Genomic DNA, 17126 nt, shown 5'->3' on the forward strand with positions numbered 1-17126 from the left:
CCGGAAGTCACAGAGGTACTATTTCCTGTCTGTGCTAGTTGGTAAGTTTAAATGGGATGCTTTCTTTTTCAATTACTTGCCTTAAAATATAATGTATATTTTGCTTTGCATGCTCATTTTGGGATGATGAAGTCGTTAACTAGCGAATGCGTACTCAAAAAGTAAAAAATATATTTATTTTGTCGCCATACTAGCTAAACGGGGATGTGAGGGGTTAGCGCGAGTGGTTTCTTTCTCTTTGGGAAGCAAGCTAACGTTAGCTAGCCTGGTTACTAAACCACAGAGTTTGTCTTTGACTAAAGCATCTGATATGGTTACTTTCTAAGTTTGATTTAATGTGTGTAGTTTATAGCAGTAATTATGCGAGGATTGTCCGTGTTCGAAATATCCATATCTTACTGTTTATCTATTTTATTCTACAACTTGCATGCTATAGATTGTCATCTTTGTGTGCCTGACTTGAACTAGAGGCACGTTGCTAGTATCTTATTTAACTAGGTAAGTCAGTTAAGAACAAATTCCTATTTACAATGACAGCCTAGGAACAGTGGGTTAACTGCCTTGTTCAGGGGCAGAACAGCAGATTTCTACCTTGTCAGCTCGGGGATTCGATCTAGCAACTTTCCGGTAACTAGTCTAACCACTAGGCTACCTGCCGACCCAGTATGGTAACGACTTATAAACCAAGGGTCGTTACCGTATGTTATGCTAGCTAGTTGAATCCTAGATCCCTGTGGTTGAATAGTATACATTTCGGTCAGTTAAATTCAGCCGTACGCATTTGCTCACTGACCATAGTGCTGGAAATGGTCATACGGAGAATACATTTGTAATTTTATGAGTACCGTATACAAAGACTGCGCGGTTCCTTGCTGTCATACTATAGAGAGTTTGCCTGTTAGAGAATTGTTGACACGTTCACTTGACTTGTTTTGTATGTTAGTTACTCATGCAAATCAAATGTCGTATTGTTACTGATTTCTTCCATTTTCTCACACGCAGCGCACATTTATTCTCTGTGAGATAGGTGCAGACTCTTGTCTGCTCTACACAATCGTAACCCTGTCTCTCCCGGCGGGAACCATGGCCTTCGTGCCGACCCCCAGCCCAACGGTGGTGGACCAGACAACCCTCATGAAGAAGTACCTGCAGTTTGTGGCAGCTCTCACGGACAACAACACCCGTAAGTGAATGAGAAACTATGATAGTTGAGTGTGCCATAGTCTGAGAGTCAGCACGAGCCTGAGAATTCTCCTGTGCTCAGAAACAAAATTATTTGCGTGATTTGATGTATACTGTAGCTGTAGGTGCTATTGGTGAGTTGTGGGCATAGTTATTCAGTAATCTAAGGTTTAGGTATAATCTCTACAGCAGGGGCAATGTGATGAGAGCGATATTCTTTAGTCCAGAATAAGGTACTGTGTATTTGTGAGTGACTGAGTGAGTGCGAGTGTGTCTGATAAAGTACCTTAAAACAATCTGGGCGCTGTAAGTAAAACTGATAAGATCTGAGTGTCCCTGTCTGCTAAGAGATGAGAAGTATATGATGACTCATTGTGTCATATGAACTGTTTTAATGTTGTTACTGTATCCTCCAACACTCAGCTGATGAAACAAAGTTGAAGATGATGCAGGAGGTCAGCGAGAACTTTGAGGTAAGTTTATACCATAGGATAACTAGAATGGGTATACCCATTGTCTGTGTTTCTACTACAGCTGTAAGTCGCAACACTGTTCACTTATCTTGTCTACATAATGAAAACTGGTCTTATGTTAGTGGTGATGTCTTTTTCAGAATGTGACATCATCACCACAGTACTCCACCTTCCTGGAACACATCATCCCTCGCTTCCTTACCTTCCTCCAGGACGGGGAGGTGCAGTTCCTGCAGGAGAAGCCCACACAGGTAGGAGGACATTAAATAATTTAAATATTTATTTGCTTAAGGACTGATGCAATTTAAACATGAAGGCATTGAATGCACAAGAATCAGATTCACCTTGTATTACTTTAAAACAGCAACTGAGGAAGCTAGTGCTGGAGATCATCCACCGGATCCCAACTAATGAACACCTGAGACCTCACACCAAGAACATTCTGTCTGTCATGTTTCGCTTCCTGGAGGTAAGTTGTCACTCGCGTCTATGACAGATATGATTTATGTTGCATCTCGTCTTTTCAGCAGAGGCGATGTGATGAGAGCGATATGCTTTAGTCCAGAGTAAGGTACAGTGTATTTGTGATGGTGACTGACTGACTGAGTGCGTGCGAGTGTGTCTGATAAATGTACCTTAAAACACTCTGGGCGCTGAAAGTAAAACTGATAAGATCTGAGAGCGCCTGTTTGCTGAGAGATGGGAATTGTGTGGTGGTGGAATGTTCCATAGGAACCAATAGTTTCGTAAATCTATCAGAAAGGTTTTGTCCACCCCACACACGCGTACTGGGTAGACAAAACATTAGGAACACCTTCCTAATATCGAGTTGCACCCCCTTTTGCCCTCAGAACCGCTTCAGTTCGTCAGAGCATGGACTCTATAAGATGTCGAAAGCATTCCACAGGGATGCTGGCCCATGTTGATGCCAGTGCTTCCCTCGGTTGTGTCAAGTTGCCTGGATGTTCTTTGGATGGTGGACCATTCTTGACACATAAGGGATACTGTTGCGTGTGAAAAACCCAGCAGCGTTTCAGTTCTAGACACACTCAAACCAGTGCGCCTGGCACCTACTACCATACCCCGTTCAAAGTCACTTAAATCGTTTGTCTTGGCCATTCACCCTCTGAATGGCATACATACACAATCCATGTCTCAAGGCTTAAAAATCCTTCTTAAACCTTCCTCTCCCCTTTATCTACACTGACTGAAGTGGATTTAGGAAGTGATATCAATAAGAGATCATAGCTTTCACCTGGTCAGCCTGTCATAGAAGGTGTTCTTAATGTTTTGTGCACTCAGTGTATTTAGTCCAGATACTTATCTGTCCCTAACCTGAACTGATTGACTCAGTGTTGTCTTTGCATTGCATCGCTCGTTGTTTGCTTTCAGATTGAGAGCGAGGAGAACGTGCTGATATGCCTGCGTATCATTATTGAACTGCACAAACAGTTCCGTCCACAGATCTCTCAAGAGGTGAGAACCTTTCTATTCTCCAATCTCACTTTGTGTTGATGAACAGAAGACCTGCCTACAGTGTCTTGCCATGACTCTATCTCAATTCCTCTTTCCATGATTCCTTGCATCTTCTTGCCTCCTTAACCGTATTGGATCAGACCTTCTTCTCCAATGTGTTTTGAGAATAAAGTGAGGAAAGAAGATGTGAGGAATCAAGCAAAGATGAATTGTGATGGAGCCCATGTCTGGATGCTGAACTGTGCTCCTCTGATCAAGATATTAACTCTCTGCTGTAATCTTTTATTCAGATTCATCACTTTCTGGATTTTGTGAAGCAGATCTATAAGGAGCTGCCTAAAGTAGTGGTAAGAACAGAAAAGCAGGTGGATTATTGAGTGGGGAAATGTTTGGTCCCTGAGGATGTAGGAATCATGTTCTCACTTTTGCATTCTCCTTCCCTCTTGTCTTTTTTCCCTGTCTCTGTTCTTGTCCCTGCTCTCTCTCAGGCTCGGTACTTTGAGAATCCCCAGGTGATAGCTGAGAACACTGTGCCTTCTCCTGAGATGGTGGGCATGATCACCTCAGTGTTGGTGAAGACCGCCCCAGAGAGGGAGGACAGTGAAACACGCACAGTGAGTAGACCTGTCCTGGATACTTCTATCAACTGTCTGTAACTCCTCTTATTACCACTTGGTGGTGTAGAAGCACTGGCAAAGCATCTCAGACCAGGGCTTGTTTTCCAGGTAGAAATGTAAGGCACAGAGCTCATGTGATTCATCATTGAATCATGTCTGTTCTACACAGTATATTTCTATCTGAATGTTCCATACTGTTGTACCGATCCTGAATATAGGCTGGCATTGCCCTTGCCTGACTGTCTTCTCCTGTTTATTTGTTTCTCCAGCACACCATCATCCCACGGGGGTCCCTGTCCCTGAAGGTGCTGGCTGAGCTGCCTATCATAGTGGTGCTCATGTACCAGCTGTATAAACTGAACATCCATAACGTGGTGTCTGAGTTTGTCCCCCTCATCATGAACACTATCATGCTGCAGGTTTCTCCTCAGGCCAGGTAAGAAGCCTGTGTGTGCGATTGAGTCTGTCTTGATTCTGTCCTTTAGACAATCATAATTGTTCTTTTTGTTAAACAACCACAAGAACATGAAATGGTATTAAAGCATACATCATTATTAAGGGTACAGTGGAATTGTTTGCTTTGTATGTAAGGAGTTATTGTAAACCCTAACATGTAACTTTCAGGCAACACAAGCTGTATAACAAGGAGCTGTATGCTGACTTTATCGCTGCTCAGATCAAGACCCTGTCCTTCCTGGCCTACATCATCCGCATTTACCAGGTACATATACCCATGTTGAGCTTTTCACTTCCTGTGCCTGTGTTCAATTTCTCATTTCCTTTTCTGTATTGTCTTTACCTGGCACATAGAGTACTTAATGCCAGTTTTCATGGAACTTTCTGTTTGTGTATATTGTGTTTGTGTGTCCCTCTGACCAGGACCTGGTAGGGAAGTACTCCCAGCAGATGGTAAAGGGCATGCTGCAGCTGCTGACCAACTGTCCCTCGGAGACAGCCCATCTACGCAAGGAACTGCTCATCGCTGCCAAACACATCCTCACCACAGACCTTCGCAGCCGTACGCATTGACGCATGCACACACAAGCATGCACAAACAAATGCAAACTCGTTCACTCAGACTAATTCTGACACTTTATTTTCATTCTGTGTTGCAGAGTTCATCCCTTGCATGGACAAACTTTTTGATGAGTCCATACTGATCGGGTCTGGCTACACAGCCCGGGAGACACTGAGGTAAGGCCACCCTCTCATCAGACACCAGCCTTCATCTTTCATTAGTCTCCATGTGAAACAAGCCGTAGCTATCAGACCTGGCAGATCTGTGGCTGGTGGAGTATAAAAAAAGGGAAAAGGTGTCTTTTAATGCTCTTTAAAGCTCCGGCACCTTCCATGCACTGATTATAAGTTGCTCTGGATAAGAGCCTTTAGTGTCTGCTAAATGACTGAGATGTTACGTAAACTTTAAAAACTTTCCATTTGATAGTGAACTCTTCTGACCTCTCCCTTCCCCCTCTCTCCTGTCACTCCAGACCACTGGCCTACATGGTAGTTGGTGATTGGACTCTTAACCCTTTCTCCCCTACAGACAATGTAACATAAAATGTAACCTTCTGTTTTGATTGTGGTGAACTTTTGCAACTCCTCTCCCCCCAGACCCCTGGCCTACAGCACGCTGGCAGACCTGGTGCACCACGTGCGTCAGAACCTGCCTCTCACAGACCTGTCTCTGGCCGTGCAGCTGTTTGCCAAGAACATAGATGACGAGTCTCTACCCAGCAGCATCCAGACCATGTCCTGCAAACTTCTGCTTAACCTGGTCGACTGCATCCGCTCCAAGAGTGAACAGGAGAACGGCAACGGACGGGACATACTGATGAGAATGCTGGAAGTAAGTAAAGAGATGGGAAACGACAGACTGAATTATAAGGAATGGGGCATATAAGGAAATGTTGTGCCCAATAACAAATCACCTCTGCGCCTTTTCTACTATCTCTAGGTTCCCCATGTAAGAAGATTATGTTCCTTTTATCATTATCAAGACATTGACTTCAATACATCTTCAATCTCCTTCTTCCTCAAGGTGTTTGTGCTGAAGTTCCACACCATCGCTCGCTACCAGCTCGCAACCATCTTCAAGAAGTGCAAGCCCCAGTCAGAGATGGGTGTGGTCGAACCTCAGGGGGCGCTACCCGGTGTCCCCACAACTCCTGCCCTCCCAGCCACCCCTGTCCTCCCTGCCCTGCCTCCCCTTGCGCCCCCTAACCCCGTCACCCCCGCCCCTCCCGCCCCCGCCACCCCCTTCGACCGGCTGGGAGAGAAGGAGGACAAGCAGACATTCCAGGTGTCGGACTGTCGCAGCCTGGTGAAGACACTGGTCTGTGGGGTGAAGACCATCACCTGGGGAATCACTTCCTGCAAGGCTCCTGGAGGTGAGGAGCCAGAAAAATGGCCCTTATATTACACTGAGGAGAAATGAACACTTGAGTTACGATGTCAAGATTGACCCTTTTTCCCCCATTGATTTCCATCCTCATTTCATGGAGATAACTCAGGATAAACTAACATCACTGATTGCTTACCACTCCTATTGTGTGTTCTGTGTTGCAGAGGCCCAGTTCATTCCTAACAAGCAGCTTCAGCCCAAGGAGACTCAGATCTACATCAAGCTGGTGAAATACGCAATGCAGGCCTTAGACATCTACCAGGTATGACTGCCAGTGTACCAGTAGGGCTTTGTCTTATGGAGATATAATTATATAGCCATACATTATACATGTATACATTACACTGTGAATAAGAGAGCTCCACTGCCCTCTTAGCTAGCTACAGATTGATCAGGATATAACCAGATAGAAAACTCTGGGTCATACCACTATATACTGTACATGTGTATACCAGCTCTCTTCCCCCTCCTGGCTAGGTACATTGCCCATGGTGTAACCAGGGCCATACAATGTAGATACTCCAGGTCGTACCACTATCAAGTCCAGGGTGTAACAAGAGCCATACAGTGTATTTACTTGTGAATATCAGCTCCCCGTCCGCCCTCGGCTACAGATTACTCAGGGTTACCATAATATAACAGCTCCCCCTCTCCTGGCTAGGTACAGATTGATCAGGGTTGCAGTAATAACCGTAATATAACTGCGCCCCACCATCAGGATTGCTGTAATAGCCGTAATATAACAGCGCCCTATCCCCCTCTCCTGGCTAGGTACAGTGTACAGATAGATCAGGGTTGCTGTAATAACTGTAATATAACAACGCCCCACCCCCCTATCCTGGCTAGGTACAGATAGATCAGGGTTGCTGTAATATAACAACGTCCCACCCCCCTCTCCTGGCTAGGTACAGGGTACAGATAGATCAGGGTTGCTGTAATATAACAATGCCCCATCCCCCTCTCCTGGCTAGGTACAGGGTACAGATAGATCAGGGTTGCTGTAATATAACAACGCCCCACCCCCCTCTCCTGGCTAGGTTCAGGGTACAGATAGATCAGGGTTGCTGTAATATAACAACGCCCCACCCCCTCTCCTGGCTAGGTTCAGGGTATAGATAGATCGGGGTTGCTGTAATATAACGCCCCACCCCCCTCTCCTGGCTAGGTACAGGGTACAGATAGATCAGGGTTGCTGTAATATAACAACGCCCCACCCCCTCTCCTGGCTAGGTTCAGGGTATAGATAGATCGGGGTTGCTGTAATATAACGCCCCACCCCCCTCTCCTGGCTAGGTACAGGGTACAGATAGATCAGGGTTGATGTAATAACTGTAATATAACAACGTCCCACCCCCCTCTCCTGGCTAGGTACAGGGTACAGATAGATCAGGGTTGATGTAATAACTAATATAACAACGCCCCACCCCCCTCTCCTGGCTAGGTACAGGGTACAGATAGATCAGGGTTGATGTAATAACTAATATAACAACGTCCCACCCCCCTCTCCTGGCTAGGTACAGGGTACAGATAGATCAGGGTTGCTGTAATATAACAATGCCCCACCCCCCTCTCCTGGCTAGGTTCAGGGTACAGATAGATCAGGGTTGCTGTAATATAACAACGCCCCATCCCCCTCTCCTGGCTAGGTACAGGGTACAGATAGATCAGGGTTGCTGTAATATAACAATGCCCCATCCCCCTCTCCTGGCTAGGTACAGGGTACAGATAGATCAGGGTTGCTGTAATATAACAACGCCCCACCCCCCTCTCCTGGCTAGGTACAGGGTACAGATAGATCAGGGTTGATGTAATAACTAATATAACAACGCCCCATCCTCCTCTCCTGGCTAGGTACAGGGTACAGATAGATCAGGGTTGATGTAATAACTAATATAACAACGCCCCACCCCCCTCTCCTGGCTAGGTTCAGGGTACAGATAGATCAGGGTTGCTGTAATATAACAACGCCCCATCCTCCTCTCCTGGCTAGGTACAGGGTACAGATAGATCAGGGTTGCTGTAATATAACAGCGCCCTATCCCCCTCTCCTGGCTAGGTACAGGGTACAGATAGATCAGGGTTGCTGTAATAACTGTAATATAACAACGCCCCATCCTCCTCTCCTGGCTAGGTACAGGGTACAGATAGATCAGGGTTGCTGTAATAACTGTAATATAACAACGCCCCACCCCCCTCTCCTGGCTAGGTACAGATTGCCAACAACCAGCAGACGTACATCAGAGTGGCTAACTGTCAGACGGTGCGTATGAAGGAGGAGAAGGAGGTGCTGGAGCACTTTGCTGGGGTCTTCACCATGATGAACCCCCTCACCTTCAAGGAGATCTTCCAGACCACAGTCCCCTACATGGTGGAGAGGATCTCCAAGAACTACGCCCTGCAGGTAACCACACTCTCTGGTGTTGTGTCCTAAATGGCACCTTGTTTGCAATGTAGTGCACTACTTTTGTTCAGGGCTCTAAGAGCAATTTCAGATCTGGGTTTAATGGAACATTTTGGGCCGGTTTCCCGGACCCAGATTAAGTCTAGTCCTAGGCTAAAGATAACTTTCAATGAAATGTGTGTATGTTTTTAAAGGATTGGTTTTGTTTGGGGACTAATGTGTAAACCCTCCCCATCTCCTTTTTCCAGATCGTGGCTAACTCGTTCCTTGCTAACCTGTCTACGTCGGTCCTGTTTGCCACCATCCTGGTGGAGTACCTTCTGGAGAGACTACCTGAGATGGGCTCCAACGTAGAGCTGTCCAACCTCTACCTCAAGCTATTCAAACTGGTCTTCGGATCTGTCTCGCTGTTCGCTGCTGAGAACGAGCAGATGCTCAAGGTTAGGGTGATGTTTATTTTCATAAATCGTGTAGCATAGTTTCGATGCCTCTTCCTCTTGGAAGCCATGTCCTAAATTGACAATGGTTGTTTAGATAACTATCTTGAGTGAATTGAAATGCAGAGGAAACAACATTAGTCTTGTCTGAAGGTTAAATTGTATCGATGTCAAACACAAATCATGTCTCTTCCTTCCCCCAGCCCCACCTCCACAAGATAGTGAACAGCTCCATGGAACTGGCACAGTCTGCTAAGGAACCATACAACTACTTCCTGCTTCTCAGGGCTCTCTTCCGTTCAATTGGTGGAGGCAGCCATGACCTGCTTTACCAGGAGTTCCTGCCCCTACTACCCAACCTGCTGCAGGGTAGTTTGCGCCACACACAAAAAATAAATTCCAGTATTGTTTTGTAGCTTTTAAAGTTAGTAGCATGTCTTTTCATATGCACTGATCTGAAGACACAGGATAGATGGGTAAAAAAAAAACATGGTGGATGCAAAGCAGGAATTTGCTTTACAGCACGTCTCCAGTCCTCTCTCCTCACTTTCGCCTTCGCTCTGTTTCCACCAGGCCTCAACATGCTCCAGAGTGGTCTCCATAAGCAGCACATGAAGGACCTGTTTGTGGAGCTGTGTCTGACGGTGCCTGTGAGGTTGAGCTCCCTGCTGCCCTACCTGCCCATGCTGATGGACCCGCTGGTCTCTGCTCTGAATGGCTCCCAGACGCTGGTCAGCCAGGGCCTCCGCACCCTGGAGCTCTGTGTGGACAACCTGCAGCCAGACTTCCTCTACGATCATATACAGCCCGTCAGAGCAGAGCTTATGCAGGTAAGGACGTACACACGGATGCAGGCACAAATACAAGCAAGCAAACACAACAGAAGCGTGCCCACACACGTCCCTTCCCCCCCACATTCAATCTATACACACATCCCAGTCTCTGCTTTCACTTCCAAACCTTTGACCCCTCTTCCCCCCTCTAGGCGTTGTGGCGGACGCTGCGTAACCCAGCTGAGACCATCAGCCATGTGGCGTACCGGGTGCTGGGGAAGTTTGGCGGCAGCAACAGGAAGATGCTGAAGGAATCCCAGAGACTGCAGTACGTGGTGACTGAGGTTCAGGGACCCAGCATCAAGGCAGAGTTCACTGACTGCAAGGCCTCTATACAACTGCCCATGGAGAAGGTATGTGACTTGTAGGGCATTACGGGTGTGAATGGGGCTTGGTATGGTAGCCATTTTGGATTATACTAGTGGTTACGGTATTCGACTGTGCTGTGTTGGGCAGTAAGTCACAGTAGCAGGGTATTGTATGTTCTCAAAGCAAAACTCTAGTGAGCAACATTTTTAAAATCTAGGCAAGAGACCACTTCAAAACCCTTCTGTTAATTCCACTTATCCCCGCCTTTCTCCTCTTCTATTTCAATGTGATTACAAAGAAGAGAAAGTAGTTAGAGAACAGTGGAAGTAGCGAGAATAAGGGTGATCGTTCCTCTGAGGGTTAATGAATCCCTGTCAGAGTTGAGCTTCTCTCTGTGAGAGAAGACTGTCTTCCCCATGTAATTAAAGACATCATGCGTCCTTATGGGCTCCTCATCTCTGCTCCAGGCATGAATAATCAATCTACAGAACCCTGGATGAATACGCATTATTTGCTTTCTAATGACTCTATCTCTGTCTGCTAATAGTGAAACACACATGCGCACTGTCATTTTTGTAATTGAGTTGACGCTCCAAAGATGGATGCCACAGTCCCCTTTCTCTCTCTAGAATTACGTAGCTTAATGGTATTTACATCATGTGTCTTATCCTGAAATTTATTTGGATGGTAAGGACGGTGTTTTTTCCTAGTTATCTCTGGTTCGTTCTGCCATCTCTATGGGGAAAATGATTTTTTTTGGATAAATGCCGAAAATAAGGTGTGAGGTGAGGTTTACCACAGACCTTATTTTTGGCGTTTATCCCCCCCCCAAAAAAGAAAAAACTTAATTTCCATATAGGCTTTGACCAAAGAGCCGTGGCGGAGTTAGTGCCTACAAAAAGACACCATTGCTATTGACCTCCATTCTCACTCATTTTCTCCCTCTGCCCCCTTCTTTTCCTGCTCTCTCTTCTTCCACTTTCCCTCATCCTCTTTATCTCCGCCGGCCACCTCTCTCCCCTGCCTCCTCATTTTGAAGTGAGACTCTGTCTATTTAAAGCGTCTGAGTCTCTCTTTATTCAAAACACTTTCTAATGTCTTTGTCTTTATATCTATGTACTTTGTTGAGATGGGATGAGTGCATGTCAGCCAGTAGCAGTGTAGCCCTAATGTGCTGACAGGGCTAAGCCAGTAGAATTCAATTATGCACTCTCCTCCTCTTCTCCTTCCTCTTCCACCAGACAGACCATCCCTCTCGCTTGTTCTTTCTCCCTCGCTCCTCTCTCTGAGTGGCGTTAATTAGTTCATTTTCTCCCTCTAAGTGTCCGGCCCGCATTGGTTTGTCAGATCATAATCTGGCAGTTGAAATGGCTTCTGCTGGGCTCGGGCCCGGCACCATGTGTAGAGTTTCTTTCTCCATGACAGGTTACGCATAGCGCCGATCTCAGGCATGAGTTAAACACACCGTCTGAGTGCAGCAGGGTTGTTATTCTACACAGGGTACAGGGCTCCAGTCTGCAACCATTTTGTCGCATTTTGTGACACTGTTACTTGTCTGTGCGAGTTAGGGTTAGATAAAATTCTATTTTTTTCCCAGATGTGACTAATTTATGTGTACAATGGATGTATTCAAATAAATATATTTAAGGCTGTCTCTCACTAATTGATTGTACAATGTAAACACATAATATTATGGTTTGAGTGTGTGATATGGGAACACATGTTTTTATTTTATTTTTGACATTGTTTATAAAAGGTTCTTCATAATGGCAACACTGCCATGTTGATCTGAGCCTTGCTGTTGGAAAACCAGATTAGTGTCCGACTTTTGGCTGTCACAGATGCACCTCACCCGACTTCGCTCCCTGACTTTTGTCTACAGTCGGTTACTTTAGTCTTACCATTTTTAAACACTCCCAATATATGCGTTGCTGCTCGTGAATTTGACTTAATCATTTTAAAGGTAATCTCAATTTGACCCGCCAGATTCAGACGCTTGAAAACATCAACACTACAACTGAACATAATTCATGTTTGGTTTTTATTTTAGTTAGTTAGAGCCAAAGATTATAGGTTTTATGTTTTCAAATGGGTTTGTTCATTTTATTTCCATTTACTCAAGTGTTCTTGTTCTTATTTTTTTAGTTTACTATAATCTTGGCTCAAAGCACCCTGTTTTACGACCATGATATCTGATATGGCTTTGAAATGTGGAGTGCATGGGGAATTGCGTATTGGCCATTGCAAAGTTTCTTTTTAGGACATTGCGTGTGCTGTTATTGTGCCTACTAGAAGAAGGTGTTATATTTAGAGTTGGCCATCTAGATCACGTGTTTTGAGTTTACACTTCCTCAGGTGGTGAATTAGCACATTGAATTAGGCCTATACAGTATTTAATACTGTTAGTGAACATAAAGATTAAGGCCAAAAAAAATCTGAATATTCTGGAGCCCTATTTTGACAGTAAAATATAACAAAACCTATCTCTGGATATACCAAAAACATTCACCGCATTAGGTTTAGAATCATTCATTCCTGCTTTGACATGTTAGATGTAACACCTTATTTATTGTATACAATCTCAGTAGTCGATTAGCCTTCTTAATAAGGCATTGGGAATTACTTGATCACTTTCACAAGATGATGACTTGAATGTATTCTTTTGTGTGATGCAGATTTCAATTTTTGTGTGGGGGGGGGGGAACCAAATCATGGGGAAATGTTAGTCTTGAGCCCTGGGGTATTTATAGTTCTACACAGATTATTTTAACTATCAATTGATTATATTACATTTGTTAACTTGGTTCAAAGGGTTGTTTTGAGAAGTGCTGAGTGAATAACCGAAATGTTAGTTAAATTTCTGTTTTTAAACAACTAATTGATGAACATCAGTTCAATTATTTGAATTCCATTTCCATTGGTTTTTCTGTAAGCTCAATGCGCACATTGCGTAGTTTCTATAGCGGGAAATCTGTACTAGGGAGCTGTAGTTTCCAACAGGACGAAATGCTACATAGTTTCGCTCAGAGAACCTGAAACTACAATGACCATAATCCATTGCGTGCCGGTCTGTGTGTTTCTTTAACGCCTGTTATAGTAGTGTCAGGCAGACCCTGAGAGAAGAGACAGAAGAATGTGTGATCGATGGGGATAGAAAGCTGTTGTTTTGAGTTATCTCTACCTGAAAATACATGATCTAAGTGATTGATAGTTGGTATTCGGCAGTCATAAAAGTATGCATTGTTTACTTTGAAGAACTACTAAAATAGTGATTTTGTCAGAAAGTAGGCAGCAGCTCTATAGAGATAAGATGATGACTTGGAATGAAATAATATCATATAAAACCAATTAATATAATCAAATATTTCAGTTGTGTAAAGTAGGCCCTAAGTAATGTGAATAAATGATGGTTAATACGTGATAAGCTGTAATGGACAGTCACTACCATCATGAGGCTTTTATTCATTGTTTGATTCTGTTACAGCATTCAACTCACACATTGCATTTCATGTAAAAAACAACAATCAAAATCAAACCGTGATTATTTAAAAAATAATCAAACCGAACCGACTTCAAAAAGCACTATTCACTCAACACTAGTGTTGAACATTTACATTTGCTTTTACTGCGTGTCAAGTGTCCTTTGTAAGTTGACAAAAACCAGCTCTTTCATCTTATAATGAATCCACCATGGTCAATTAAATGGTTTACTGTAGGATCTTATTTTGAAGCCTTGTCTGTATGGATGTTGGAAGGTAACCCTCTCTCTGTGTGTGTTTCCCCTGCAGGCTATAGAGACGGCTCTGGATTGTCTGAAGAGTGCCAACACGGAGCCGTACTACAGACGGCAGGCCTGGGAGGTCATCAAGTGTTTCCTGGTTGCCATGACAAGCCTGGACGACAACAAACACGCCCTGTACCAGCTACTGGCTCACCCCAAGTAAGACTACACACACACCCATAACCCCATATGACTTGAGGTCTTTCTCCCTCTGCCCTAATTAATCTCCATATATCCCTCCATTCCACTTTGCCCCTCTCTCATATCTTCCATCACGTGTTAAGCTGCTTCATCAGCTCTGTCTGAAGTGTTACAGCTGCTGATTACTGATAGATGCTTCGGCAGAGAGAGACAGAGGGGAGAGTGGGTCTCATTACTATCATTGATCCTCACCAGGGGCTAATTGACTTTCCCCTCTCTGTTTACACTCCTGCCTGCTCCACCCTGTCCCCCCCACCTCTGTCAGATGTTTTGATTCATGACTTCTGTTCTCTCTCTGTCTTACCGGTTGGTCACCGTGAAAAGGGCCTTTCAGTGTACAGCATCAGCTTTTCTTTAATATCACCAAATGCCAAGAAGTGAGAATGGAGCTCCATCAGAGTGGCAGGGGCTGTAAATGAACAGAAATTGATCTGGCAGTCTTAACTGCCCCCCCCCCCCCCCCCCCCCCCCCCTAAATCACTCCCTCTTCTCCCCTCTCCCTCTCCTAAAGCAAAAGTATTTTAAATGGTGATAATGAAATGGAGCAATCCATCAGGGGTAGCCATGGCATCTGGCATTATAAAACATAAGCTCAAGCATGGAGAAAACAGCCTCTCAATCAAACCAACCCGTCCCCGTCAGCAGGGCTAAATAACACACACCAAGCTGTCCCCTTCAGCAGGGCTAAATAACACACACCAAGCTGTCCCCTTCAGCAGGGCTAAATAACACACACCAAGCTGTCCCCTTCAGCAGGGCTAAATAACACACACCAAGCTGTCCCCTTCAGCAGGGCTAAATAACACACACCAAGCTGTCCCCTTCAGCAGGGCTAAATAACACACACCAAGCTGTCCCCTTCAGCAGGGCTAAATAACACACACCAAGCTCTCCCCTTCAGCAGGGCTAAATAACACACACCAAGCTGTCCCCTTCAGCAGGGCTAAATAACACACACCAAGCTGTCCCCTTCAGCAGGGCTAAATAACACACACCAAGCTGTCCCCTTCAGCAGGGCTAAATAACACACACCAAGCTGTCCCCTTCAGCAGGGCTAAATAACACACACCAAGCTGTCCCCTTCAGCAGGGCTAAATAACACACACCAAGCTGTCCCCTTCAGCAGGGCTAAATAACACACACCAAGCTGTCCCCTTCAGCAGGGCTATATAACACACACCAAGCTGTCCCCTTCAGCAGGGCTAAATAACACACACCAAGCTGTCCCCGTCAGCAGGGCTAAATAACACACACCAAGCTGTCCCCTTCAGCAGGGCTAAATAACACACACCAAGCTGTCCCCTTCAGCAGGGCTAAATAACACACACCAAGCTGTCCCCTTCAGCAGGGCTAAATAACACACACCAAGCTGTCCCCTTCAGCAGGGCTAAATAACACACACCAAGCTGTCCCCTTCAGCAGGGCTAAATAACACACACCAAGCTGTCCCCTTCAGCAGGGCTAAATAACAACACACACCAAGCTGTCCCCTTCAGCAGGGCTAAATAACAACACACACCAAGCTGTCCCCTTCAGCAGGGCTAAATAACAACACACACCAAGCTGTCCCCGTCAGCAGGGCTAAATAACACACACCAAGCTGTCCCCGTCAGCAGGGCTAAATAACACACACCAAGCTGTCCCCTTCAGCAGGGATATATAACACACACCAAGCTGTCTCCTTCAGCAGGGATATATAACACACACCAAGCTGTCTCCTTCAGCAGGGATATATAACACACATTAAGCTGTCTCCTTCAGCAGGGCTATATAACAACACACACCAAGCTGTCTCCTTCAGCAGGGCTAAATAACACACCAAGCTGTCCCCTTCAGCAGGGCTATATAACAACACACACCAAGCTGTCTCCTTCAGCAGGGCTAAATAACACACCAAGCTGTCCCCTTCAGCAGGGCTATATAACAACACACACCAAGCTGTCTCCTTCAGCAGGGCTAAATAACACACCAAGCTGTCCCCTTCAGCAGGGATATATAACACACACCAAGCTGTCTCCTTCAGCAGGGCTAAATAACACACACCAAGCTGTCCCCTTCAGCAGGGCTAAATAACACACACCAAGCTGTCCCCTTCAGCAGGGCTATATAACAACACACACCAAGCTGTCTCCTTCAGCAGGGCTAAATAACACACCAAGCTGTCTCCTTCAGCAGGGCTAAATAACACACCAAGCTGTCCCCTTCAGCAGGGCTATATAATAACACACACCAAGCTGTCCCCTTCAGCAGGGCTAAATAACAACACATCAAGCTGTCCCCTTCAGCAGGGCTATATAACAACACACACCAAGCTGTCCCCTTCAGCAGGGCTATATAATAACACACACCAAGCTGTCCCCTTCAGCAGGGCTATATAATAACACACACCAAGCTGTCCCCTTCAGCAGGGCTAAATAACAACACACACCAAGCTGTCCCCTTCAGCAGGGCTAAATAACAACACACACCAAGCTGTCCCCTTCAGCAGGGCTAAATAACAACACACACCAAGCTGTCCCCTTCAGCAGGGCTATATAACAACACACACCAAGCTGTCCCCTTCAGCAGGGCTATATAACAACACACACCAAGCTGTCCCCTTCAGCAGGGCTATATAATAACACACACCAAGCTGTCCCCTTCAGCAGGGCTATATAATAACACACACCAAGCTGTCCCCTTCAGCAGGGCTAAATAACACACCAAGCTGTCCCCTTCAGCAGGGCTATATAACAACACACACCAAGCTGTCTCCTTCAGCAGGGCTAAATAACACACCAAGCTGTCCCCTTCAGCAGGGATATATAACACACACCAAGCTGTCTCCTTCAGCAGGGCTAAATAACACACACCAAGCTGTCCCCTTCAGCAGGGCTAAATAACACACACCAAGCTGTCCCCTTCAGCAGGGCTATATAACAACACACACCAAGCTGTCTCCTTCAGCAGGGCTAAATAACACACCAAGCTGTCTCCTTCAGCAGGGCTAAATAACACACCAAGCTGTCCCCT

The 17126-nt window shown here is 45.4% G+C and overlaps 1 protein-coding gene across 6 annotated transcripts in view; it reads left to right on the forward strand.

Annotated features, from left to right (window-relative positions):
- The window catches only part of trrap (transformation/transcription domain-associated protein), an 82493-nt gene continuing 65367 nt past the window's right edge, over positions 1-17126 (forward strand). For 4 of the 6 annotated variants that reach the window (XM_055890241.1, XM_055890246.1, XM_055890245.1 and 1 more), the window contains exons 1-21: positions 1-41; positions 1003-1183; positions 1606-1655; positions 1796-1906; positions 2020-2124; positions 3048-3131; positions 3422-3478; positions 3620-3745; positions 4018-4184; positions 4373-4469; positions 4628-4766; positions 4864-4942; positions 5363-5597; positions 5790-6138; positions 6317-6414; positions 8359-8553; positions 8802-8993; positions 9194-9359; positions 9564-9820; positions 9976-10176; positions 13921-14072. In XM_055890241.1, coding sequence (XP_055746216.1) covers positions 1084-1183; positions 1606-1655; positions 1796-1906; positions 2020-2124; positions 3048-3131; positions 3422-3478; positions 3620-3745; positions 4018-4184; positions 4373-4469; positions 4628-4766; positions 4864-4942; positions 5363-5597; positions 5790-6138; positions 6317-6414; positions 8359-8553; positions 8802-8993; positions 9194-9359; positions 9564-9820; positions 9976-10176; positions 13921-14072 — 2960 coding nt within the window. In that variant the 5' untranslated portion in view covers positions 1-41; positions 1003-1083. The remainder of the gene's footprint in view (positions 42-1002; positions 1184-1605; positions 1656-1795; positions 1907-2019; positions 2125-3047; positions 3132-3421; positions 3479-3619; positions 3746-4017; positions 4185-4372; positions 4470-4627; positions 4767-4863; positions 4943-5362; positions 5598-5789; positions 6139-6316; positions 6415-8358; positions 8554-8801; positions 8994-9193; positions 9360-9563; positions 9821-9975; positions 10177-13920; positions 14073-17126) is intronic. The other 2 variants (XM_055890243.1, XM_055890242.1) reach the window with 2 other exon arrangements.

This window comes from Salvelinus fontinalis, chromosome 30, assembly GCF_029448725.1.
Source record: "Salvelinus fontinalis isolate EN_2023a chromosome 30, ASM2944872v1, whole genome shotgun sequence".
NCBI classification, from domain to species: domain Eukaryota; kingdom Metazoa; phylum Chordata; class Actinopteri; order Salmoniformes; family Salmonidae; genus Salvelinus; species Salvelinus fontinalis.